At 42.8% G+C, this 27,557-nt stretch overlaps 1 protein-coding gene across 1 annotated transcript in view; it reads left to right on the top strand.

Annotated features, from left to right (window-relative positions):
• The window catches only part of SMC6 (structural maintenance of chromosomes 6), a 413,908-nt gene that overhangs the window by 192,024 nt on the left and 194,327 nt on the right, over positions 1-27,557 (top strand). The window contains 1 exon segment of the mRNA XM_030198844.1: positions 12,944-13,145. Coding sequence (XP_030054704.1) covers positions 12,944-13,145 — 202 coding nt within the window.

A 27,557-nucleotide genomic window follows, 5' to 3' on the forward strand; every position in this document is an offset into this window, starting at 1 on the left:
GCTCAGATGTTATGGAAAAGCAAAAGCTAATTGTATTATTGGCAGCAAACAAAATGGCAATCGATGATAAATGTTCTTATGTTAATTACCCACAATGATGGTAAAGCAGTAAATACTTAGTCACCTGTCAAGGCAAGGTAAAAATAATGCACATTCTTTCCTAGTCCTGAACTGATTAGGACTCCTAACCCTGAGGCATTAAGAAAAGAAAAATTCAACCTAGCAGGTGGAGAATGCTCCCCCACACTTACGAACGCTGAAAGTAGAGGCAGTCAGGAAGCTGTCGAACTTCCCTGGAAGATACTGGAGCCTTAGCTGAGATGGTCAGTCAGGTGTGTGCTCTCTCTCTCTCTCTCTGACAGGTGTCCCCGGCTGGCAAGCAGTAAGCAACATTTTGACAGGCCTCAGATGTTTTTCATCATGTGGCTGGCTCGGACTGGGGCTGTCACCTGCCTCACCGATGGTAGTTCTCACTTGAAGTGCTTCAGATAACACCCAGATAACATTATGTTTATGGAAAGGCTTCATATACCCTTTTCTTGGGCAAAGGAGTCTTATTGTCCAGAACAACAACTCAGAGTTTTCCATTGTTGTGACTTGAAGAACCAAACAATAGAGCTATCAGCGGCAAGAGCAGATTGGTCCTGACCATGGATTCCCAGTTTCTGTATACAAGATGATTGTTGAAGTTTTTTGCTGTCTCATAACCTTGTTCATTCAACAATGTTCTGCACATAGACCTGAGGCCTGTTAGAACAGCAAGCCTGACGTGAGAGATTTTGGCCTGAAAATTTATCGGTCTCTTAAAGTTGGATTCATTGTGATGAACAGTGCCTCCTGTAGGGCTTCTTTTGCTCCCACAGTCCCCCCTTTTTCAAGAAATTCAGCTCTAAAAAGGAACTGAAGGGCTTGAAACACTAGCTAAAGAGCAACCGTGTGTGTACTCTTATCCACAATAACAGACACATTAGCATAAACCTAATGTCACGAAATGCCTAGATCCTACCTGGGGGGGTTAACCCTGCAGTCACCTAAAGGGTTTTTCCCAGCACAGCTCAGGTCCTTTACTACCTGCGCACGTGCTCTACACTATGTGATAAGTATGAGGCTGTCCTATCCTGGGTAGGCCACTAGAGGGCGCTAGTAGGAGAATAAGTGGAGGTCGCTAGGACCGGGGAGAGCCCTGGGATGTCCACAGGTGTAGGAGGTTATGGGCTGGGTCCTGTGTAGCTAATTAACCACTTTATACCCCACCTGAGTTGTGAAAGGAGGAGAAGTGAGCTGGCAGCAGAAGAAGAGAGATCCCCCTGGAAGATACTGGCTAACCCTATGGACTTGTGGTGGACTGTGTGTCCAAAGGAGAGAAGCAGGCTGAAATCCTGGGGTAAGAAGTCCCTAAAGCATTAGTGTTGGACTGGGTGTCCTCAGTACTTATAGGAACTGTGTGTTCAAGAAGGAAGGACTGTGTGTCCAAAGAAGGGGGGACTGTGTATCCCAGTACTGAGAGAAGCAGCTGCAAAGCCTGGGGTTGGGAGTCCCCAAAGTATTGAAGCTAGTACTGAGCCCATGTATCTGTGTGGGGCGGCTCAGTGTGAAGACCTATGAAAGCATAAAGTATTAAGCTAGAAGAAGTGTGTCCAGGGGCTGGAATAAAGAGTTGCCTGAGAACTATGCAGTTGGTGAGACCTGTTTAATTTGCTTAGTGGGAACCAGGTCACCCTGAGCGAGAAGGGGTAGCACACTAATTTGCATATAATCTGCATATTGAGAACCAGGTCACCCTGAGGGAGAAGGGGTATATCACAACTGGCATACTTTTCCACCCACCTGCTGGATCCCACTTGCCTCTGGGCGAGTCTCCCACCTGCAAGTTATTTCCCCAGTGGTTTCTAAGAATTGTGGGGCTGTAATCCCATGGGTCCCATAGTTCCCAGAATGCACCCACAGACCAAAGCACAAACCACCAGGATTCTTAAGTCAGTCCAGGACAGCAGAGTCAGTAAACTAATAATTTTTATTGTTAGGAAATTAAACAGTGAATGGTAAGAGGAAAAATGGTGAAAATATAGCCTCAATAACAGGTAAATCAAACAGTTATCAAGTTGTGTTGACAGCCAACCATGGGAGAGACTCTACTTTGCTTTTGCGTTAGTAGTACCTGGGGAGTTCAGGAAATATAGCTGCTCACCGGTTATAAAATATAGCTGCCCACAGGGCCCCAGTGAAGAGATTTTTCTCCTGTCCCTGTCTGAGTCTAAAAATTACCTCACAGCTTGGGCAGGAAAAAGCTGTCACTTCTGTAACAGCTTTACAAAAAAAAAAAAATACAAACACTATCTGCTGGCCAAACAAGTGAAATGAAATTCATGAAATAATTAATACAGTTCACAGGCTTAGAAACCCACTGTTTCACCATTATTAGTACAACATACTCTAGTTCTGATTATGTAAAAGGATTCAATGGCATGTCTCAACACAAGCAAACATGGGAATATACAGAGTACATGAAGTGAAATTATAGTTTGTTTTCAGGTTGTAAGCAAATTAAATAGCATTGAACAATGTTCATGAAAGTGTGGTTGAGTGACATGATGGAAATTAAGTGTCCATAAAAGTCAAGTGACTTATTGGTCCATGAGAAAGTCACTGGTAGATGAAATGATGTGGGTAATGCTGATGGAAATGCTTAACATACCCAAGATCTTAAGGACTCCCAGCATGGCCATGGTCTAGGCGGCCTGTGGATGTGCGATACATTTTATCAAAGTTTAGGCCAAATGCCAGAAGTAGGATCTTCAAGACTTGCAACAATTGGAAATGAACAACAAGTGAATAATGCTGCCAGTAAGGAGTGGAAAGAAGCTGCTGAATGTCCATTCACAAAATTAGAATCATGGGATACGAGGCAAGGCTGTGGTATGGATTAGGAATTGGTTATTGGACAGAAAACAGAGGGTAGGGTTAAATGGTCATTTCTCCAAGGACAAGCAGGCTGCTTGTTCTCACACTTGGGTCGACGTCCACGGCAGCCCCAGGAATGGAAAATTTTCAAAGCAAAAATCATCAAAGCTTTGCTAGAGCCTTCTGGTGCGCAGGGCGCGCGCTTCACGCATGCGTGGCCGTCTTCCTGCCCGTCGCGTGAGCACTCTCGCTCAGTTTCCGTTTTTCCGCCACAGATTCTGACGCTGATTCCTGTACTGACCCCGCAGCCTTGCTCGACATTGACTCTAGACGAGCGCATCCGAGCCATTCTTCCAGGTCTTCTGGAGGGGCTGCTGTGTCAGTGTGCTCCAGTGCCGGGGTTGCTTGTGCCCTCTACACCGTTGGTGGAAGCGGCAGCTGGCTCTATGCCTGTGATGAGGTCCTCGACGCCGGTGCCGCCTGCCAACCAGGTCGATTCCCCGTTGACATCGATGGAGGGAGCTTCATTGCCACTGGCATGGGAGTCGACCTCTCGACATTGCCATCGAGGACATGGTTCCTCGGCGTCGAGACATACCCGGTTTAGGACTGCAGTTAAGGAACTCCTGTCTGACACCGATGAGGATGCCTCGTAGGATGAAGGGGGGGGGGGGGGATTCCAGGTATTTCTCTTCTGAGGAGTCTTGTTGGTCTCCCTTCTGATCCTAGTCCCCTCATCAGAAAGAAAGCTTTCACCCCAGGAGAGTCTTTCTTTCTTTTCATTGTCCAGGAAATGTCTGTGGCCATTCCCTTCCCGGTGGGTCTCTGAGGATGAGCCCAAGACTGAAGATGCTCGAGGTCCTTGACTATCCTTCACCACCTAAGGAGTCATCCACGGTTCCTTGCATAATGTGCTCAAGGAGACACTTATGCGGAACTGGATGAAACCATTAAGTAATCCCACCATTCCCAAGAAGGCAGAGTCCCAATATCGGATTCACGGAGAACCTGAATTGATGAAGTTGCCGTTACCTCACGACTCTATGGTTGTGGATTCCGCTCTCAAGAGAGCCAGGAGTTCTAGAGACTTTGCCTCGGCGCCCCCAGGAGAGAATCTAGAACCCTGGACTCTTTTGGGAGGAAGGTGTATCAGGCCTCTATGCTCGCGGCCAAAATTAAATCTTAAAAGCTCTACACGAGCATTCACTTGAGGAACACGATGAAGCAACTGGCGTACTTGGTTGATAAGCTCCCTCTGGAGCAGGCCAAGCCTTTTCAGGAGTTGCTCAGGCAGCTTGAAGGCGTGTCGTAAATTCCTGTCCAGGGGTGCTTACGATACTTTTGATGATGCATCCAGAATCGCTGCCCAAGGTATAGTGATGCGCAGACTCTCATGGCTGCGTACCTCTACCCTGGACAATAGAGTCCAGCAGCGAATTGCGAATGTCTCTTTGCCAGGGGGATAACATTTTTGGTGAGAAGGCTGAGCAAGTGGTAGATCAGATCACGCAGTGGGAAACCGGTATGGACCATCTCTCCCGCCGGGCGCCTTCTGCTTCTACCTCATCTGGTAGACGATTTTTCCGGGGAAGGAAGAATGCTCCCTACACCTATAACAAGCGTAGGTACAATCCTCATTCTCGACAGCCTTCTCAGGCTCATCCCCAGCATGCTCGTTCTCGTCAAAAGCGTGCACCAAGGCAGGCCCCTATGGCTCCCCAGCAAAAGCAAGGGACCGGCTTTTGACTGGCTACAGCTGAGCATAGCCGCTGTAAAAGTGTCCGTGCCGGATGACTTACCGGTCGGAGGGAGGTTAAAAGTTTTTTTTTTTTTTACCAAAGGTGGCCTCTCATAACCTCCGATCGGTGGGTTCTTCAAATAGTCCGGTTAGGATACTCCCTCAATTTGATATCCAGGCCTCCAGATTGCCCACCGGGATCTCAGTCTTTCAGCTTCCAGCACAGGCAGGTACTTGCAGAGGAACTCTCCGCCCTTCTCAAGGCCAGTGCAGTCGAGCCCGTTCCACCAGGGCAAGAAGGGCTGGGATTCTATTCCAAGTAGTTCCTTGTGCAAAAGAAAAGAGGGGGGATGCGTCCCATCCTAGACCTAAGGGCCCTGAACAAATTTTTTAGTCCACGAAAGTTCAGAATGGTTTACCTGGCCACCGTTCTTCCCATGATTCAAGAGAATGATTGGCTATGCTCTCTGGACTTAAAGGATGCTTATACGCACATCCTGATATTTCCAGCTCACAGGAAGTATCTTCGATTTTGTCTGGGGGCGCAGCACTTCCAGTATTGTGTACTGCCTTTTGGTCTGGCGTCTGTGCCAGGGTCTTCACAAAATGCTGGCAGTAGTGGAGAGCATGTGTTCCCTTATCTTGACGATTGGCTGGTGAAGAACACCTCAGAGGCAGGGCTCTACAGTCCATGCAGATCACTATTCAACTGCTGGAGCTACTCGGATTTGTTATAAATTACCCCAAGTCCCATCTCTTCCCTGTCCAGAATCTGGAATTTATAGGAGCTCTGTTGGACTCACAGACAGCTCGCGCCTATCTTCCAGAGGCAAGAGCAGACAATCTTCTGTCTCTAGTTTCCATGGCTAGAGCGTCTCAACGGATCACAGCTCGGCAGATGTTGAGACTTCTAGGCCATATGGCCTCCACAGTTCATGTGACTCCTATGGTGTGTCTTCACATGAGATCAGCTCAATGGACCCTAGCTTCCCAGTGGTATCAAGCTACAGGGGATCTAGAGGATACAATCCAGCTGTCTACCGATTTTCACAATTCCCTTCATTGCTGGACAATTCGATCCAATTTGACCTTGGGATGTCCCTTTCAAATTCCTCAGCCACAAAAAGTGCTGACAGCGGATGCATCCCTCCTGGGGTGGGGAGCTCATGTAGATGAGCTTCACACTCAAGGTGTTTGGTCCCTTCATGAAGAAGGTCTTCAGATCAACCTCCTGGAGTGTTGAGCGGTCTGGAATGCTCTAGAGGCTTTCAGAGATCGACTGTCCAATCAAATCATCCTAATTCAGACAATCAGGTTGTGATGTACTACATCAACAAGCAGGGGGGCACAGGATCTCGCCCTCTGTGTCAGGAAGCCGTCAGGATGTGGCTTTGGGCTCACCACCACAAAATGTTTCTCCAGGCCACATACCTGGCAGGCGTAAACAACAGTCTGGCCGACAAGTTGAGCAAGATCATGCAACCTCACGAGTGGTCACTGAACATGGGCATTTTCCGCAAGATCTTCCGAGGGTGGGGCACCACCTCAGTGGCTCTTTTTACCACTCTGCATCCCAACTTCCAGTCTCTGGCACTCACGGCCTGGATGTTGAAAGTGTAGAATTCGCTTCCTTGGGTCTTACTGAGGGTGTCTTCTGAGTTTTGCTTGCTTCCAGGAAAGATTCCACGAAGCGGTGTTACTTTTTCAAATGGAGGAGGTTTGCCGTCTGGTGTAACAACAAGGTCCTAGATCCTCGCTCTTGTCCTACACAGACCCTGCTTGCATACCTTCTACACTCAAGACCAACTCCATAAGAGTTCATCTTAGCGCAATTACTGCTTATCATTGTCGTGTGGAGGGTAAGCCTATCTCTGGACAGCCTTTTAGTTGTTCGCTTCATGAGAGGTTTACTTTTGTCACAGCCCCCTGTCAAACCTCCTGCAGTGTCATTGGATCTCAACGTCATTCTCACCCAGCTGATGAAAGCTCCTTTTGAGCCACTGAATACCTGCCATCTGAAGTACTTAACCTGGAAGGTCATTTTCTTGGTGGCTGTTACTTCAGCTCGTAGGGTCAGTGAGCTTCAAGCCTTGGTAGTGCATGCACCTTATCTCAAATTTCATCATAACAGAGTAGTCCTCCGCACTCACCCTAAGTTCCTACCGAAGGTGGTGTCAGAGTTCCATCTGAACCAGTCAATTGTCTTGCCAACATTTTTTCCCCGTCCTCATACCCGCACTGCTTGAACGTCAGTTACACATCTTGGACTGCAAGAGAGCATTGGCTTTTTTCGTGGAGTGGACAAGCCCCTTCAGACAGTCCGCCCAAATGAAGGGGAGTCGCAGTTGAGAAACGCACCATTTCCAATTGGCTAGCAGATTGCATTTCCTTCACTTATGCCCAGGCTGGGCTGACTCTTGAGGGTCATGTCACGGCTCATACTGTTAGAGCCGTGGTGGCATCGGTGGCTCACTTGAAGTCAACCACTATAGAAGAGATTTGCAAGGCTGCGACGTGGTTATCAATCCACACATTCACATCTCACTACTGCCTTCAGGATACCCGACTCAACAGTCGGTTTGGGCATTCGGTGCTGCAGAATCTGTTCTGGGTTTAGAATCCAACTCCACCCCCCTAGGCCCATTTTTATTCTATTCCGGGCTGCACTCTCAGTTAGATGTTCTGGTTTTTAAGGTCAATCCTTGTTATGTCCTCGCCGTTACGAGGCCCAATTGACCTTTCTTTGTTGTTTTGAGGTGTTCTCCGAGGACAGCAGGCTGATTGTTCCCACAAACCCACCCACCTCCCCTTTGGAGGAGGAGTTCTTGTTTATCTTGCTTTTAGATATAACTGAGTGGGAGTGCTCACGCGATGGGCGGGAAGATGGCTGCGCATGCGTGATGCGCGCTCCCCACGCGCAGAAGGCTCTGGCAAAGCTTTGATGATTTTTGCTTTGAAACTTTTCCGTTCCTGGTGCCGCCATGGACGTCGACCCAAGTGTGAGAACAATCAGCCTGCTGTCCTCGGAGAACACCTGCTACAGGTATTTATCTTTGCTTTCTCTCAATGGAGGAGAGTGGAGTGCCACAGGGTTCTGTACTAGGACTGGTACTATTTAACATATTTATAAATGATATGGAAATCGGAACGACGAGTGAGGTGATCAAATTTGCAGATACAAAACTATTTAAGGTTGTTAAAACACGTGCAGACTGTGAAATATTGCAGGAAGACCTTAGGAAATTGGAAACTAGAAACGGGGATAAGGCCGACAGTCGTTCAAAAGCGCATGGTTCGCGATAAGGTATCTTTCAAAGATATCACCAAAACAGGGAAGATAGGGTATCCTGATAGTGAGGTTGCAAAAGAGACTGTGGTAGATCATGTGTCCTTAAATAAAAATAAAAATCAGACAAAAGATTGCAAATTAATACTGTCAAGTACTAAACATGATGTAAATAGGAACAACAAACATACTTTGAAATGTCTATATGCGAATGACAGGAGCCCAAGAAATAAGATGGGAGAGTTAGAATATATTGCACTAAATGAAAAATTAGATATAATAGGCATCTCTGAGACCTGGTGGAAGGAGGATAACCAGTGGGACACTGTCATACCTGGGTACAAATTATATCGTAGTGATAGGGTGGATCGAATTGGTGGAGGGGGTAGCATTGTATATTAGCAAGAGCCTTGAATCAAATAGATTGAAAATTCTGCAGGAAAAAAAAACCACTTCTTGGAATCACTGTGGATTGAAATTCCATGTGTAAAGGGGAAAAGGATAGTGATAGGTGTGTACTACTGTCCGCCTGGCCAGGATGAACAGACGGATGCAGAAATGTTAAAGGAAATTAGTGACGCAACCAAACTGGGCAACACGATAATAATGGGTGATTTCAATTACCCCGATATTGACTGGCTAAATGTAACATCGGGGCACGCTTGGGAGGTAAAATGCCTTGATGAAATCAAGGACTGCTTTATGGAGCAGCTGGTACAGGAGCCGACGAGAGAATGAAAAATTCTAGACATAGTCCTTAGTGGAGCCATGATCTGGTGCGGGAGGTAATGATGCTGGGGCCGTTTGATAACAGTGATCATAAAAACTTAGAGGGTCAAAAATTTACATCAGGCATGAATGCTGTTAAAAAACACCATCCTGGAAGCCCAGGCCAAATATATTCCCTATATTAAAAAAGGAGAACGGAAGACCAAACGACAGCCGACGTGGTTAAAAAGTGAGATGAAGGAAGCTATTAGAGCTAAAAGAAAATCCCTCAGAATATGGAAGAAGGAACCGACTGAAAATAATAAGAAACAGCATAAGGAATGTCAAGTCAAATGCAAAGCACTGATAAGGAAGGCTAAGAGGGACTTCGAAGAAAAGATTGTGTTGGAGGCAAAAACACATAGTAAAAATTTTTTTTTAGGTATATTAAAAGCAGGAAGCTGGCAAAAGAATCAGTTGGACCACTAGATGACCGAGGAGTAAAAGGAGTGATCATGGAAGACAAAGCCATAGCGGAGAGATTCTTCGGTCTTCACTGAGGTAGATTTGGGTGGGATACCGGTGCCAGAAATGGTATTCGAAGCTGACGAGTCGGAGAAACTTAATGAATTCTCTGTAAACCTGGAGGATGTAATGGGGCAGTTCTACAAACTGAAGAGTAGCAAATCTGCTGGACCGGATGGTATTTGTCCCAGAGTACTGATAGAACTGAAAAATGCGCTTGCAGAGCTATTGTTAGAAATATGTAATTTATTCTTAAAATCGAGCGTGGTACCGGAAGATTGGAGGGTGGCCAATGTAACGCCGATTTTTTAAAAAAGGTTCCAGAGGAGATCTGGGAAAGTACCTCATGAAAGATTAAAGAGGAAATTGGAGAGTCATGGGATAGGAGGTAGTGTTCTATTGTGGATTAAAAACTGGTTAAAAGATAGAAAACAGAGAGTAGGGTTAAATGGTCAGTATTCTCAATGGAGATGGGTAGTTAGTGGGGTTCCCCAGGGGTCTGTGCTGGGACCGCTGCTTTTTAACATATTTATATAAATGACCTAGAGTTGGGAGTAACTAGCGAGGTTATTAAATTTGCTGATGACACAAAGTTATTCAAAGTCATTAAATCGCGGGAGGATTGTGAAAAATTACAAGAGGACCTTACGAGACTGGGAGACTGGGCGTCTAAATGGTAGATAACGTATAATGTGAGCAAGTGCAAAGTGATGCATGTGGGAAAGAGGAACCCGAATTATAGCTATATCATGCAGGGTTCAACGTTAGGAGTCACAGACCAAGAAAGGGGATCTAGGTGTCATCGTCGATGATACGTTGAAACCTTCTGCTCAGTGTGCTGCTGCGGCTAAGAAAGCAAATAGAATGTTAGGTATTATTAGGAAAGGAATGGAAAACAAAAATGAGGATGTTATAATGCCTTTGTATCACTCCATGGTGCAACCGCACCTTGAATATTGTGTTCAATTCTGGTTGCCGCATCTCAAAAAAGATACAGTGAAATTAGAAAAGGTGCAGAGAAGGGCGATGAGAATGATAAAGGGGATGGGACGACTTCCCTATGAGGAAAGGCTAAAGTGGCTAGGGCTCTTCAGCTTGGAGAAAAGGTGGCTGAGGGGAGATATGATAGAGGTTTATAAAATAATGAGTGGAGTGGAACAGGTATTCGTGAACCGCTTGTTTATGCTTTCCAAAAATACTAGCACTAGGGGGGCATGCAGTGAAGCTAGAAAGTTGTAATTTAAAACAAATCAGAGAAAATATTTTTTCACTTAACGTGTAGTTAAACACTGGAATTCTTTGCCAGATAATGTAGTAAAAGCAGTTAGCTTAGTGGGGTTTAAAAAAGGTTTAGATAATTTCCTAAAAGAAAAAGCCATTATTAAAATGGACTTGAAGAAAATCCACTGCTTATTTCTCGGATAAGCAGTGTAAAATGTAGTGCTGTGGTATCTTGCCAGGTACTTGTGACCTGGATTGGCCACTGTTGGAAACAGGATGCTGGGCTTGATGGATCTTCGGTCTTTCCCAGTATGGTAATACTTCTTTACTTATGTCTAAACCACTGCCTCTGGTGTCCCACTTTTCTCCAATAATGCAACTGCAGTGGCTTATGTTATCAAGTGTGGCATTACCCACATCTTTCCAATGGCGGTGGAGGTGTTCTCCCTCATGATTTGGGCAGAGAAAAGTCCTCTCAGCTTGTTGGCAGCTCACATCGTGGGGTCCTTGAATGTGGAGGTGGACTTTTTCAGCAGGCACTCATAGGATCCAGGCGAATAGGAACTATCCAGCCAGTGTATTCAGCTGATAGTGGGCCAGTGGGGTTCTTCACTTTGGACTTGATGGCAACGAATAGGAATGCCTAAGGACCGAAGTACTTCTGCCATCGTATAGAACCAGGATCAATGCCTTACTGCAGCCCCGGGCTGTAAACACATGGTAGGCCATGAGTTGAAAAGACTGCTGGACGGGGATCCTCTCAGTCTTTCACAGGTGCACAGCCTTTGAAGCAAGGTCTGGTGCTGATGAAGGGTCTGTGCCCCTTTAGTCTTACGGCTTGGGTATTGAAAGGGCTTGTTTGAGACAAAAGGGTTATTCTGATTTATTCATTGCTACCTTCAAACTTGGAAATGCTCTGTGGGGGACGGTTGAGGGCTCGTGTTCTCAGTGTGGACTTTCTCCCTTCTCTGTTCAGATCAATCACATCCTAGCGTTTCTCCAGGCAGGTTTTCAGAAAGTATTGACGTTAGGTGCTCTAAGAAAAAAAGTTCAGGTTGCAGCTTTGGCCTGTTTCAATGACTGATTTCAGAAAACGTCTCTTGAGCCTCACCTAGATATCGTTCAATTCTAGCAGGTCGCTCGTGGTCTCCCTTTCATACTCTATTTCCAGAGTGGAACCTTAATTTAGCCTTTTGGGCTCTTTAGAAGCCTCCTTTTGATTCACTCTAGAAGGCCTCTTGGAAAGATCTTATGCTAGACATCATTCTTGATGATTGTTGCATCAGCACTTAGTTTCAGAACTTCAGGCTGTCCTTTCAGGATCCTTTTTTCTGCCTTTCAGAGATGAGTCTCCTGAGCACGGTTCCTTCCTTTCTTTCGAAAGTTGTATCATCATTTCATCTCAAACAATCTGTGGCTCTTCCGTTCTTTTGCAGAGGGTACAAAGAGGCTCCATATTCTTACTTGAAGCATCTAGAGATGTGTGTAGGTTCCTTTTTAGATATCTGAAAGTCACAAACGAGTTTCACAAATCATTCAGACTGTTTATGCTTTTTTGTAAACAGAGGCTTGGCCTCATGGCTTCCAAGCACACAATCGCTAGATGAGTGAAGGAATCTATCTCATCAGATTATTTGCTTGCAGTGAAGCAGGCTCCTCAGGCCTTGTCGGCTTATTCTACAGGGCGTTTGGAAACTATCTTACTGTCTCCGGCAGATATTTGCAAGGTGGCGATGTGGTCGACGCTGCATACCATTGCCAAGCACTACAGGGTGGATGTTGCATTGTGCTTGGAAGCCAGTTTTTGTGCTTCAGTCCTCTGGGTTGCAGCACCAGGATCACACCCACTCTAGGGATTGCTTTTAAAAATCTCACAGGTTCTAAAATATTGGGAAGCTACATAAAGGAAAGAGAAATTGGGTCTTACCTGATAATTTTCTTTCTGTTAGTCCTTCCCACTATTCCAGAGGTCCATCCATGGTTTGAGATGTTTAGGGGGTGCGAAGTAATGAGTCAAACAACAACTGTCTTCTTGCACGGTGCTACTTGCTTATCTCTTGTTCTCTACAAATTGTCCAGAAATGAGAGATGTTTGCACGTTTGCTCATCTGGTTAGTGTTAGATTAGTGAGTTGTTTAAAGTTGTTTTGTTTATTCTAAGTTTCTCCTTACCGCTTCTCTACATGAATAAAGAGATGCTGGATTGGGTGCCAAGTGAAATTTCTGAGCTAAGTTTTCTATTTCCAATTGCCGGTTGGTGGACACAACTCCTCCCACAGGTTCTGGAATACCGGGAACTACTAATAGACAGAAAATTGTCAGGTAAGATCTAATTTCTCCTTTGCCCAGCAGTGATAGCAGGCTCACTGGTCTGTAGTTTCCCAGATTATCCTTGGAAACCTTTTTAAAAATTGGCTTTACGTTAACGTATGTAGTTTTTCTCTGTCATGGTTAACCCTGCAAGTTGACCACCCACAGAGTTTACCTCACTGCAGATAGTTTAATTACATGCACGTAAATTGTACATGGATATTTATTCAGACTTCTTTTTTCAATGTACTTTAGGAGCCTGTATTCGTCTCAAAGATGCACAACTTGCTCTGGCTGTGGAATCTTGTTTTAAAGGTCTGCTTCATGCTTTTTGTTGTGATAACCATCGAGATGAAAGAATGCTTCAGTTTCTAATGAGCAAGCATTTTCAACCCACGAAAAGACCCCAGATTATTGTGAATGAATTTCGAAATGAAGTCTATGATGTACAGCAAAGGTGAGTTTTTCATTTACAAGTGATAATGGTTAATAGAGGTCATTTTCCTATCATATTCATGTTTTTCACCACAGATTGTTAAAGTAGAGTTTAAAATTGGTTTTGGTAGAAAGTAAAGGTTAAATCTGGCAATTGATTCGTTTTTCTGAGATTTGTTTTGTAACATTAAAGACTGGTAGTGCTTTTATATCAAAAGTTGTACTTTGATATCCATACATCTTGAAAGGTGATATTCTTCTTTTTTTGTTTTCTCTCCCTCCTCTGGGAGCAGTTTTCAGAGCTGCACCACGCCAAGGATTTGGAGCTCATATTTGAACCCCATCTGTTTTGGGGTCTGCAAAAAAAAAATGTACTTAGGAGAATTGATAGTTACTTTAGAGGGAGCTTTAAAAGTTTAGCATTGAAAAGAATTTGTTTCCCAATCTTTGATTTTCTTAACTGCTGTTAGTGGCAATCTTAAAATGTCTATGCTGTCAAGCATAATGTGGTGAATACATGTGGGAAAAGTCGTCACACAGTTGTATTGTCTCAATGGAAATGAAAATAGAGATTTTATGTTTGAATTGACTATTAGTACTTCAGTACAGTATCTTTGTTTTTGCTTTCTTATGTGTGAAGGTTGAAGCAGTAGTCATGTCCATTGGGATAATATCACTGTGTGAGGGCTTTATTGGTGTGCATTCCCCACAGTGCAGTTGCACAGAAATTTAAGGACCCCTGGTGCAGGCACATGCTGAAACATGACTCTGTCCTGTCATATTTTTAAATAAAGCAAACATAAAACATCATGTGCCATGATAGTTTATAGGACCACACACTATGAAACCCTATGTTGCATGCATATTTTATTTATTTATGTTTATTTGTTTATGCCATTTGTACCCCACACTATCCCAAGCAAGTTCGGATTCAATGTGGCTTTCATCAAACTTTCAAAGCAAATTACAATAAGAGAACATAATGAAAGTACAAAACATTAATAGGTAAAAACATCCAGCAGTAAGATGACTCATTTTGGAGGAATTGACTAAATAAGCATGCTTTTAACAATTTACGAAATTTCAAGTAGTAATGTATCTGAGTGACTTTGATAGGGAATTCAATTTCCTAGTAGCTTGGTATGTGAAGCTTGCATCATGAATAGATCTGTACCAAAAGTTTTTACAACACAGACAATGGAGGAGAAGATAGTCTATCGACGTCAGATGAGCATTATATAAAGGTAATTCTAACAAGTATTGCATGTAGTCAGGTAAAAGACCAAATAAAATTTGAATAAATAAGTACATACAGTTTAAAGGTAACTTGCATTTATTGGAAGCCAATGCAGTTTGATTAAAAGAGGAGCTGTCTTGGTGAATTGAGGGGCCTCAGTATTCTGAGTTGTTTGAAGTTTTTTGATAAGAGAGACTTTTAGACCTGAGTAAACAGCATTGCAGTAATCCGATTTGGATAGCACTAAAGATTGAACTAAAGAGTGAAAAAGTAAGTTGGAAAAGAAAGGTCTCAGTCTTTTCAATCTCCACAGAGAATTAAAGACTCTAGAAATCACCACAGAAACCTGATGTTCCAATGATTGGTATTGGTCGATAGTTATTCCCAAGATTTTCATGGTGGTAGAAAAAGGGTAGGACACATTATCAGTAGTGAAGTTTTTATTAGTCAATGGATGGGCAGAATTGGTTAGGATCAGGAACTTGGCTTTATCCTTATTCAGTTTTAATTTAAAATTGTTAGCCCAAGATTCCATCAGATTCAAGTTGAACTTAATTCTAGTCAAGATTTCATCTAAGTTTTCTTTAAATAGTATGCAAATAGTGACATCAGCTTAAATAAAGGTGTTAAAGCCATTTGATTCCAGTGGGACCATCATTATATTAATCAGAATGTGAGAAAGGAAGGAACCCTGGGGCACCCCACACACAGAGACCCAGGGTGAGGAAATGTTACCAGATAACTTTACTTGATATTGTCTTGACTTTAAGAAACCATTGAACCATTGCAGGACTTCATCACAATTGCCAAAGTGATCCATCAGACTCATTAAAATATTATGGTCAGCTTTGTCAAAAACACTGGACATATTAAATTGTAAAATGAAAATTTTCTTGTCCCGACTTAGGTCTATCCTGAAATTGTTTATCAAAGTGGTAAGAACTGTCTCTGTACTATATGCAGGTCTAAACCTCCATTGAAAACTGTGTAAGATACTATGAGTCGGAAGGTATTCCATGAGTTGACTGGACATCAGACCTTCCATCACCTTTACTAACAATGGTATGGAGGCCACCGGTCTGTAATTGGATACTTCACTCATGCTAGACTTGGGGTTCTTAGGAATGGGCGTGAGATTTTTTGCCTTTGTCTTTAGGGAATAAGCCTTCTAAATATAGGATCTGTATCTATTAATAATTAATCTCTACAGTGTTTTCTCTTAAATCATTGTACATCAGCTACAAATTATTCACAAAAATACTTTTAACTAGCTTTAATAGAAAATCTTAGACATACATTAAGCCCAGCAGATCCCTGAGCTGAGTACAAACTTGCCCTGTGTAGTGCATTGCCTCTGTAAATCAACATTAACATCTCCAAATTTTCAGCTATTATGTCTTATTTTTCAGTTGATTGTCCAGTTAAATTTCAGTCCTTTAGGAGCACCGGAGGAGCTTCCATTGCAGGGAGGCTCCTCCGGTTGAATTTTCACACCAAAGTGATCATGAATGAAGTTTTACTGACAGTGTTTAGTTTTCTGATGATGCACATTTTGTGAAACACACAGTGATGGAACTAAAGGAACCAGATGTAAAACATTCAAAGTGCCACTTGAAACCGAGCAGAGGGTATTTTTGGCATCTGTAAAGGCATTGGAAGTTGCAAAGTTTTAAAATTTTTTTCCTCTTTGAAGTGGAATATGTGTTAGAAGTGGAGCACAGCTTCCCAGGCAGCAGAACAATAACTGCACATTGTGAAGGACCAGCGATTAAGGTAATTTCAACACAGAGTTTAAAGTGATACTGTTAGACTGAGGTGCTGGTGCTTCTAAAGGATTGAAGTTTAACTGGACAATCAACTGAAAAACAAGACATAATAGCTGGAGATTTGGATACACAATATCAACCAGCTTACCTTTATCCACATGTTTGTTCACCCCTTCAAAAAAATGTAATGGATTGGTGAGGCAAGATTTCCCGTCACTAAATCCATGTTGGCTTTGTCTCATTAATCCATCCTTTTGAATATGCTCTGTAATTTTGTTCTCTACCATTTTGCCCAGCACCGATGTCAGGCTCACCAGTCTATAATTTCCCGGATCACCTCTGGAACCTTTTTTAAAAATCAGCGTTACTTTGACCACCCTCCAGTCTTCCAGTACAATGCTTGATTTTAAAGATAAATTATATATTACTAACAATAGTTCTGCAAGTTCATTTTTCAATTCTATCAGTACTCGGGGATGAATACAATCTGGTCCAGGAAATTTGCTACTCTTTAATTTGTCAAATTGCACCATTAGATCCTTCAGGTTTATAGAGATTTCGTTCAGTTTCTCTGACTCATCAGCTTTGAATACCATTTCTGGCACCGGTATCCCACCCAAATCTTCCTCGGTGAAGAGTAAAGCAAAGAATTAATTTAATCTCTCCGCTATGGCTTTGTCTTCCCTGATTGCCCCTTTTACCCCTCGGTCATCTAGCGGGCCAACCGATTCTTTTGCCGGCTTCCTGCTTTTAATACACCTAAAAATAATTTTTACTGTGTGTTTTTTTTCCTCCAACACAATCTTTTTTTCAAAGTCTCTCTTTGGCTTCCTTATCAGTGCTTTGCATTTGACTTGCCATTACTTACGCTGTTTCTTATTATTTTCAGTTGGGTCCTTCTATTTTCGGAAGGATTTTCTTTTAGCTAATAGCTTCCTTCACCTCACTTTTTAACCATGCCGCCTGTCGTTTGGTCTTCCTTCCTCCCTTTTTAATACACTGAATATATTTGACCTGGGCTTCCAGGATGGTATTTTTGAACAATATCCAAGCCCAATGTACATTTTTTACCTTCACGACTGCTCTTCTAAGTTTTTTTTTTTATTTGTTTCACCGTTCTTATCATTTTATCATAGTCTTCTTTTTGAAAGTTAAATGCTAATGTATTGGATTTCCTGTGTGTACTTACTCCAAAGCCCATATCAAATCTGATCATATTATGATCACTGTTATCAAACGGCCCTAGCACCATTACCTCCTGCACCAGATCACGCACTCCACTAAGATCTAGGTCTAGAATTTTTCCTTCTCTTATTGGATCCTGTACCAGCTGCTCCATAAAGCAGTCCTTGATTTCGTCAAGGAATTTTACCTTCCTAGCATACCTTGATGTTACATTTACCCAGTCAATACCCCAAGCCTATTCCCTCTTAACTTTGTCATATGCCCCTTCATCACTACGATATAATTTGTACCCCAGTATGACAGAGTCCCATTGGTTATCTTCCTCTCACCAAGTCTCAGAGATACCTATTATATCTAATGTTTCATTTAGTGCAATATATTCTAACTCTCCCATCTTATTTTTTTAGGCTTCTGGCATTTGCATATAGACATTTCAAGCTATGTTTGTTGTTCCTATTTACATCTTGCTCATTAGTTGACAGTGTTAATTTGCAGTCTTTTGTCTGATTTTTACTTGGTCACCTGATCTACTCTGGTCTCTTTTGCTACCTCACTATCAGGATACCCTAAATCCTTCCTCTCTGCTCCCTTCTCCACCATCGCCAACTCCAGGCTCCGCCCTTTCTGCCTTGCCTCTCCCAATGTTTTGAACAAACTCCCTGAGCCCATACGCAGAGCCCCTTCCCTGCCCATCTTCAAATCCTTACTCAAAGCCCATCTCTTCAATGTCACCTTCGGCACCTAATCATTTTACCTCTATCCAGAAAATCTAGACTGCCCCAATTGACTGTCTGCACATGTTGTCCATTACATTGTAAGCTGACTGCACATGCTGTCCTTTAGATTGTAAGCTCCTTTGAGCAGAGACTGTCCTTCTTTGTTAAACTGTACAGCGCTGCGTAACCCTAGTAGCGCTTTAGAAATGTTAAGTAGTAGTAGTAGTTTTGGTGATAACTTTGATAGATACCTTGTTTCGATCCATGCATTTTTGAACGACTGTCGACCTTCTCCCAGGTTCTAGTTTAAAAGCTGCTCTATCTCCTTTTTAAATGCCGATGCCAGCAGCCTGGTCCCACCCTAGTTAAGGTGGATCCCATTTATTTATTTTGTTACATTTGTACCCCGCGCTTTCCCACTCATGGCAGGCTCATTAATCCATCCTTCCAAATATGCATAGCCTGCTCTTGGGGAAGGCTTTCCTCAGCCATCTTCTTTCACAACATAATTTCAAACCAGGCAAACGGTTGGTGATAACAGAAAGCACCTCCCACAATAGGCAGCTTGCTTCTGAGGCTCTACGTCTATCAAAACTGCTGAACTCTCACTCTCACTGTGAGCCAGTATTCCCATCAGGACTGCTGAGCTCCCTCTCTCACTGTAAGCCTGCACTTACTTTAGAACTGTTAAGCTCCCACTTTTACAGCAGTCTACACTCTTATTAGAGCTGCTGAGCTCCAACCTTTATTGTAACCTGCTCTTGGGAAGGCTTTCCTCAGCCATCATCTTTCACAACATAATTTCAAACCAGGCAGACGGTTGATGATACCAGAAAGCACCTCCCACAATAGGCAGCATGCTTCTGAGGCTCTACTTCTATCAGAACTGCTGAACTCTCACTCTCACTGTGAGCCTGTATTCCCATCAGAACTGCTAAGCTCCCACTCTCACTGTAAGCCTGACTTATAGGTGTCCAGGACTTCACTCCCGAGCATCTGACTGTGAGTAACCTATATATCCTAAATTGACACCAAAATGAACACAATCAAAATACTTCTGGTAATCTACTCCCTTTCACTGATCCACCTAGCACTATCCATCCCACTCACAGAACATTACTTCATACCCACCCTACAAAATCACCAAACATTCCACACTCCACCAAATTGACTCTCATCACACTAAAGGAAAACTATCTAAATATGGACATCACCAACAAAACGAGAGGAAAGACCACTACAAACACACATCACCCAAGGAACGACAACTAACCAAAATCCACATAACACCAAACCTAGATGCCCCATACCAAAACATCCAGGTAGGCTACATCAATGCTAGATCCATAATCAACAAAACAACAACAATATCAGATTGGATCACCTCAGAAAACCTCGATCTCATCTTTATCAATGAAACATGGATTCACAACCAAAACGACCCCATAATCCTTGAACTGTATCCGCCAGGTTACAAAATCACCCACCGAACCAGATTGGAAAAAGAGAGGTGGTGGCATAGCACTAATATACCGAGAAAAATTCACCACCGAAACCACTGCCACCTCCATAACACCTCAACTAGAAATTGCCTCATTTAGAATCCATAACAACTCCCTAACCGATCACCTGAATTGCGTATTATTCTACAGACCACCCGACAACTGGAAAGAAATGCAGCTCACCTTCATGGACTTCATATCAAACAACTGTGTAAACAACAACAATATACTGCTACTAGGCGACATTAACCTTCACCTAGAAGACCCCAACTCCACAAACACACTTGAATGTAAAGACTTCCTACAGTCCTGGGATTTTAAATGGCCCCACAAGCAAACTACCCATATCAAAGGACATACATTGGACCTCCTGTCACATAAACTACCTACAGACAATAGCCTATTAATAACAGACATCAAATGGACAGCAATACCTTGGACTGACCATTACAAACGGAACCTAATTCTAAACTGGCGGAAGAAGGGCTCAAACAGAACACCAAACGTACTACTTACACTACAAGAGGGCAAATCGATCCACAAATATTCTGGCAACAAATATATGACAACGAATAGACAACACGCACTGATTCCATACTTTATCTTAACCACTGGGATGGCAGATGCAACAGCGTACTAAACAAAATAGCACCCTTAAAAACAAAAATATCAAAAAGACAAAACACTATACCTTGGGCTTTTTTTTTTTTTGTTACATTTGTACCCCGCGCTTTCCCACTCACGGCAGGCTCAATGCGGCTTACACGGGGCAGTGGAGGGTTAAATGACTTGCCCAGAGTCACAAGGAGCTGCCTGTGCCTGAAGTGGTCCTGGGGAACTCAGTTCCTCAGTTCCCCAGGACCAAAGTCCACCACCCTAACCACTAGGCCACTCCTCCACTCAGTGACGAACTAAAAAAACTCAAAACACAATCTAGAAAACTTGAACGAGTATGGAGAAAGACAAAAGATGAACACACACTCAACACATGGAAACAAATACATAGAAATTACAAATATGCAATAAAACAAACCAAAAGGTCCTACTACAAAACCAAATTAGGACCGGACTACAAAGATATGAAGAAACTATTCCAACTCGTAAATAAGTTACTAGACACCACCCCTATCACCACAACCAACACAGACATCTCTCCCACAGACAAACTTTAACGAAAAAATAATAAAACTGCGCAGCACACTTCCTCATCACAATACCAACATTGAAATCTTCTTCAATGATCTGGACCCATCCTCCGAAGGATACCCAGCTGAACGCATTTGGACAACATTTAATCTCCTCAGCACCGAATCAGTTACACAAGCGACTCACAGGTTCGCCAAGACCCACTGCAAACTGGATACATGTCCCAGTCATCTACTCAAGTCTGCCCCAGACCGCTTCATAGCAGACCTTACATCCCATCTAAACTTCATGTTACAACAGGGTCTCTTCCCTGAGGAACATGGCAACATCCTACTCACCCCAATACCAAAAGACACCAAGAAAAGCACAAATGATATCATCAATTACCGCCCAGTTGCATCTATCCCATTAGTAGTAAAAATAATGGAGAGCTTCATGACTAAACAGCTTACGGAATACCTGGACAAGTTCTCAATACTACATAATTCACAATCAGGATTCCGATAGCACCGAAACTGTCCTAGTCACCCTCCTGGCCAAATTCAAGCAGGAGATTGCCACAGTAAAAAGCATACTCCTCCTCCAGTTCGACATGTTGAGTGCATTCGACATGGTAAACCACAACATACTACTAAGAATACTAGGCCACTTCGGGATTGAAGGAAACGTACTTAACTGGGTCAAAGGCTTTCTAACCACCAGAACTTATCAAGTAAAATCAAAGTCAAACATATCACCACCGTGGAAAGCAGTCTGCGGAGTACCTCAAGGATCACCATTATCACCAGTACTCTTCAACATGATGATGATTCCACTGGCCCAGTCCTTATCCAACCGAGGCCTTAACCCATTCATTTATGCAGATGATGTTACAATATACATCCCCTTCAGACATGATCTGACAGAAATAACCAACAAAATCAACGATAGTCTGAACATCATGGACTCCTGGGCAAACTCATTCCAACTGAAACTGAACACCGAAAAAACACATTGCCTCATCCTCTCCTCTCCATATAACAAATACAAACCCATAACCATAAATACTCCAGGACATACCCTCCCTACCTCGGACAGTTTGAAAATACTCATTCCAACTGAAACTGAACACCGAAAAAACACATTGCCTCATCCTCTCCTCTCCATATAACAAATACAAACCCACAACCATAAATACTCCAGGACATACCCTCCCTACCTCGGACAGTTTGAAAATACTCGGTGTCACACTCGATCGGAACCTTACCTTTGACAGTCAAGTAAACTCTGTAACAAAGAAAATGTTCTATTCAGTGTGGAAGCTCAAACGATTAAAACCTTTCTTCCCAAGAGCAACTTTTCGATACCTAATACAATCAATGGTTGTAAGCCATGCAGATTATTGCAATGGAATCTACGCAGGCTGCAAAGAACAACTCATAAAAAAACTCCAGACCACCCAAAGTACAGCAGCCAGGCTGATATTCAGCAAAACGCTCTTCGAAAGTGCCAAACCCCTCCGAGAAAAGTTGCATTGGCTCCCAATCAAAGAACAGATCATCTTCAAAATCTGCACCTTAGTCCACAAAATCATATACGGCGTAGTCCCAGAATACATGACAGACCTCATAGACTTACCAATAAGAAACAAAGTCAGATCATCAAGATCCTACCTAAACCTACACTACCCAAATTGCAAAGGACTGAAATAACAACTTATGCAGCCGACTTCTCTTACATAAGCCCGCAACTATGGAATGGGCTCCCAAAAGCTGTGAAAACAATCTACGACCACTTGAACTTCAGGAAATAACTAAAAACCAACCTCTTCAAAAAGGCCTACCCCAACGACCCCATGTAACCCTCTTCACCTGCCAACACAGCATGACTATGATCGCATAGGACAACACACAATCTTCATCCATTTCGACCCTCCACTTATACCTCATACGATCACTATACAACTTTGTATTTGTTATCCACCGACTGGGCAAACGCCTTTGACGGTACTATGTAAGCCACATTGAGCCTGCAAATAGGTGGGAAAATGTGGGGCACAAATGCAATAAATAAATAAATCCCTAATATCATAACCAACAATTTCTAATTGTGGAGAAATTAACTCAAGACAGATGTAATCTTGAAGAAGGACTTCTAAAGAGTTGACTTTAGTAAGATGGAATATCTTATGATCACAGGGCATATGTCATTAATGATGGGATAATCCCTAGAATGTATCCACGTTTCAGTAATCAAGATAAAGCTAAATTCTTCATCTAGAATCCAGTCACCTATTACTTCAGAATGCAAATGCTGTTTGAGAGGGTATGATTTTAATTAGATGATCTTCACATTGAATCATTTTTAACTTATGGCTAGTTTTATAATAGGCTGAATTGCGAAAAGCTGGATTAAGGAGAAGTAGAACAACCGATTAAAGACCAATGAAAGTGTTGCCCACATGTATAAATCACTGGGCTATAATAGTATTCCTCAAGTGCATGGAATTGGAGTCTGACCAAGTATGATAGGTGAAATAAGAATGGGAGCCACCTAACTAAAATAAATTAGATTATGGACTAATTAGAATTGGATAAGAAGAGAGGTTTGATGGATGAAGATCCAAAGGACACTATGATAATAGAATTAAATTAGTTGAGCAAATAGAAGAAAAGGAGAAAAGTTACTGACTAGAGTGATAGACTAACCAGACTAGAATAGACTATGATAATGCAAGGTTGAAGGATACATAATGAATAGATGAAAAGGATTCACTATTAAATAAGAGTTGTAAGTTCCATGAGAAAGCAGCTGAGAAAGTTAGCTAATAAAAAGAATTTAGCTAACATGAGGCATGATATTAAGTAGACTGCATTAAGTATATTGAACAAGAGAAGCTTAATTAGGTGAAAAAATTATGGACAACAACATCTCCTACCAATTAGGCATAACACCTATACGCCGCCCAGGAGCCACATGAAGGCAGCACACAGACACAGTTGTTAAAGTCCTGCACTTGACAGTAAAGACAGGTGGTAAAATATCCAGCACTGATAAGGCAGGCAGTTCTCCGGAGCTGGCTTCCCACTTAAATACCTAAAGATAAATATGCATGTGGGTAAGAGGAACCCGAATTATAGCTACGTCTTGCAAGGTTCCGCGTTAGGAGTTACGGATCAAGAAAGGGATCTGGGTGTCGTCGTCGATGATACGCTGAAACCTTCTGCTCAGTGTGCTGCTGCGGCTAGGAAAGCGAATAGAATGTTGGGTGTTATTAGGAAGGGTATGGAGTCCAGGTGTGCGGATGTTATAATGCCGTTGTATCGCTCCATGGTGCGACCGCACCTGGAGTATTGTGTTCAGTACTGGTCTCCGTATCTCAAAAAAGATATAGTAGAATTGGAAAAGGTACAGCGAAGGGCGACGAAAATGATAGTGGGGATGGGACGACTTTCCTATGAAGAGAGGCTGAGAAGGCTAGGGCTTTTTAGCTTGGAGAAGAGACGGCTGAGGGAGATATGATAGAAGTGTATAAATAATGAGTGGAATGGATCGGGTGGATGTGAAGCGACTGTTCACGCTATCCAAAAATACTAGGACTAGAGGGCATGAGTTGAAGCTACAGTGTGGTAAATTTAAAACGAATCGGAGAAAATTTTTCTTCACCCAACGTGTAATTAGACTCTGGAATTCGTTGCCGAAGAACGTGGTACGGGCGGTTAGCTTGACGGAGTTTAAAAAGGGGTTAGATAGATTCCTAAAGGACAAGTCCATAGACCGCTATTAAATGGACTTGGAAAAATTCCGCATTTTTAGGTATAACTTGTCTGGAATGTTTTTACGTTTGGGGAGCGTGCCAGGTGCCCTTGACCTGGATTGGCCACTGTCGGTGACAGGATGCTGGGCTAGATGGACCTTTGGTCTTTCCCAGTATGGCACTACTTATGTACTTATGTAGATAAAGAATCATCCTTAATATCACAAGCAACAATTTCTAACTGTAGAGAAATTAACTCAGAGACAGGTGTAAGCTTGTAGGATTTATAAAGAATTGCTAAGCCCCCATGTATTGATGATGATGACCTGCAAATTGTTGAAATCAAACCTTTGCTTGGCATTCTTATCAGACTAGTCCAGAATTTGTGGGTTGTGCTCATCAACTACAGATGTGTGGAAACAAATTCTAGAATTCTGGGCTCTATTAGGACATCATGCAGCCTGAGGTCTTCAGCAGATGGTGACAGGCATATTGTACAGATCTTCAACTAGTCTTTGAGGGAACCTCCTGGTCCAGTTGGAGAACTGGTATCCGGTTGAGAAAAGGGGTGCTCCTTTACCTGCTGGGGTAAAAAAAAAAAAGAATAGAAGTTGGAATTTATTTTTTCTGGAGCCAGGGGACATCCAGAAGAGTCTGAAAGTTTGTTCTCCCTCTCCCCCCCCCCCCCCCCCCTCACATATCTGCTTTTCTGTGAAAACAGTAGAGTAGAGCAGAATTTCTCTGAGTATTTGCTTTTGGGCAAATGAAGAACTTTTTGCACTACAAAGATTTATGAGTACTTGAGGGTTGGAAAGGTTTATTCCTTACTTTATGAGCTCAGGAGAACTCAATTTAACAGTAGTATTCTTTAAGTTTTGGACCATGTCTTCAGTGCTGACAGAGGCCGCAGCACTGACCTCAGGTTTTATCATGGCCAGTGGCCTGACTGAAACTTTGGTTGGGTTGCTCATGGAAGCCTCAGCTGAGTGTGCAAGGAATTGTTCAAACTCTAGTGGCTGGCATACTGTTGGTTGGGACTGTGCCTCATGTTGGACTGCTGATACTCTCCCAGGGCCCTTGACCTTGGGAAAAATGTTTTGGGGCATTCTTCAATTCTGGCTTTAAATACAAGTCAGTCCTGCAGTTGCCAGGCAGTGTCTGAGGGGGGAGAAGCCTTTTTGTCATGTTCCTTGTCAGATTCTATTTTCTCTGCATTGCCTATGCTTGATGAGTCTAGCTCACAGTAGGGGATTTCTGACCATCAGGTAGCAGTCCCTTCAATCTTTAAAAATCACCTCTCATTCTTTGAGACCTTCTTCAGATTTGTAGGAGGACCTCATAATCTGTGCTTTTAGTTCATAAGGCTTTTTTGTTGACGTCTCAAAAGGAAACTATTCTTTCTTTTGCTGTGAAAACTGATGGTGTTTCAGCATCAAAATGTAGGTGCATTCCAGATTTACGTGACTGGAAAATTAGTTTGGTTCTTTGGGAAGTTCTTTTAGGATACATCCAAACTTCTTTGCAGAACAGCCAGAAGAGGGAGATATTCCACCTGATGAGGGGGATGCACCTTCTGTGGCATGTTTGTTCCAAAGAGATGAACTTCCAGCGGTAATTTCAAAGACCTTAGTAGCTTTAAGTATCTCCTGAGGAACCATCACAGGAAACTTCTTTAGGAACTCCTGTTTTGTTGTGGATACTAGAAAGCCTTCTAAAACTCTTCCTATCCATCAGTCTATTGAAGGGGTTCTCAACCCAGTCCTTGGGACACACCTAGGCAGTCAGGTTTTCAGGATATCCGCAATGAATATGCATGGAATAAATTTGCATACACTGCCTCTTTGTGTTCAAATCAATCTATGCATATTCATTGTGGGTATCTTGAAAATCTGACTGGCTTGGTGTGTCCTAGGGACTGGGTTGTGAATCCTTGGTCTAATGAAACAAGTACTTAATTTCACTGATTGGGAATGTCCTGTGTTTGGATTGAAAGTAGGTAGGACTATTGCTAAGCAAGACCACTATTCCTGTTGAGCAGGGGTGGGCAACCACAGTCTTTGAGGGCCACAACCCACTCAGATTTTCAATGTTTCCAAAATTAATATGCATGAAATCTATTTACATATAATGGAAGCAGAACATGCAAATCAATCTCATGCATATTCATGGTAGAAATCTTAAAAACCTGATTGGGTTGTGACCGTCAAGGACCTTGGTTGCCCACCACTTCTGTAGAGGGTGGCTCTGCCGTAAAAGATATTCAAGATAGTAAGTTAGAGATTTTGTTTAAGTAAGCTTTGGATGTCTCGGCGCTCATTCTCAAAACAGCTGTTTGTAGAACTAGAGTCCTCCAGAGCTTGTTTCTTAAAGATATAACAAGGGCAGGAGCTGCCTTCAGAGACTGAAGAAGCCTCCTTTGAACATTCTCCAGAGAGACAGATGTTTTGCTTACGTGGCAGATAACTCGTATGATTTGATAAGAGTTTTGGCTTGATCTACGGCTCTAGCTTTATTCTCTAGGCATTTCTTATGACCATGTAACTGGCTTGCTGAGAATGCTTATAAGACAAGTTTGTGCAGGTGTCCCTTCTGGGGTAGGTTACAATTTTGGTGAGGATTTAGGAGAAATCAAACCACAGAGGTTGCCTTAAGATAGGCCCAAACCACCTTCTTTGAGACAAGATTCTTCTAGACTCCAATTGAAGGATGAAGATATGACCCAAGAAGTCAGAGAATTTTCAGCAATCTTATTTTCAGGCTCGCAGTTTGTCCTTTTGGTTAGACAAAAAGGGAGCTTGTAAGCTCTGTCGAACAGGGACCGTCTCTTCATGTTCAAGTGTACAGCGCTGCATACATCTAGTAGCGCTATAGAAATGATTAGTAGTAGGAGCTTCCCCAGCTTCTCATCCCTCAGGACCCTCCAGAAGTTCACAATGATGCCTTCAATGGCCATTGCTCTTAACAGCAAATAAGAGGGTGTTCCTTTTCTATGACGAATTGGCCAGAATAACATTCATCCAGAGGGTTTTGGATGTCATAAGGTACAATTATAAATTAAAGTTTTCCTGAACTTTAAGAGAGTCGTTTCAACCTCTTGGGCTCTGCCAAAAGACAAGTGGTCAAGACAAATCTTCTTGACCTTGGGG

This window comes from Microcaecilia unicolor, chromosome 3 (assembly GCF_901765095.1).
Source record: "Microcaecilia unicolor chromosome 3, aMicUni1.1, whole genome shotgun sequence".
Taxonomy (NCBI): Eukaryota; Metazoa; Chordata; class Amphibia; order Gymnophiona; family Siphonopidae; genus Microcaecilia; species Microcaecilia unicolor.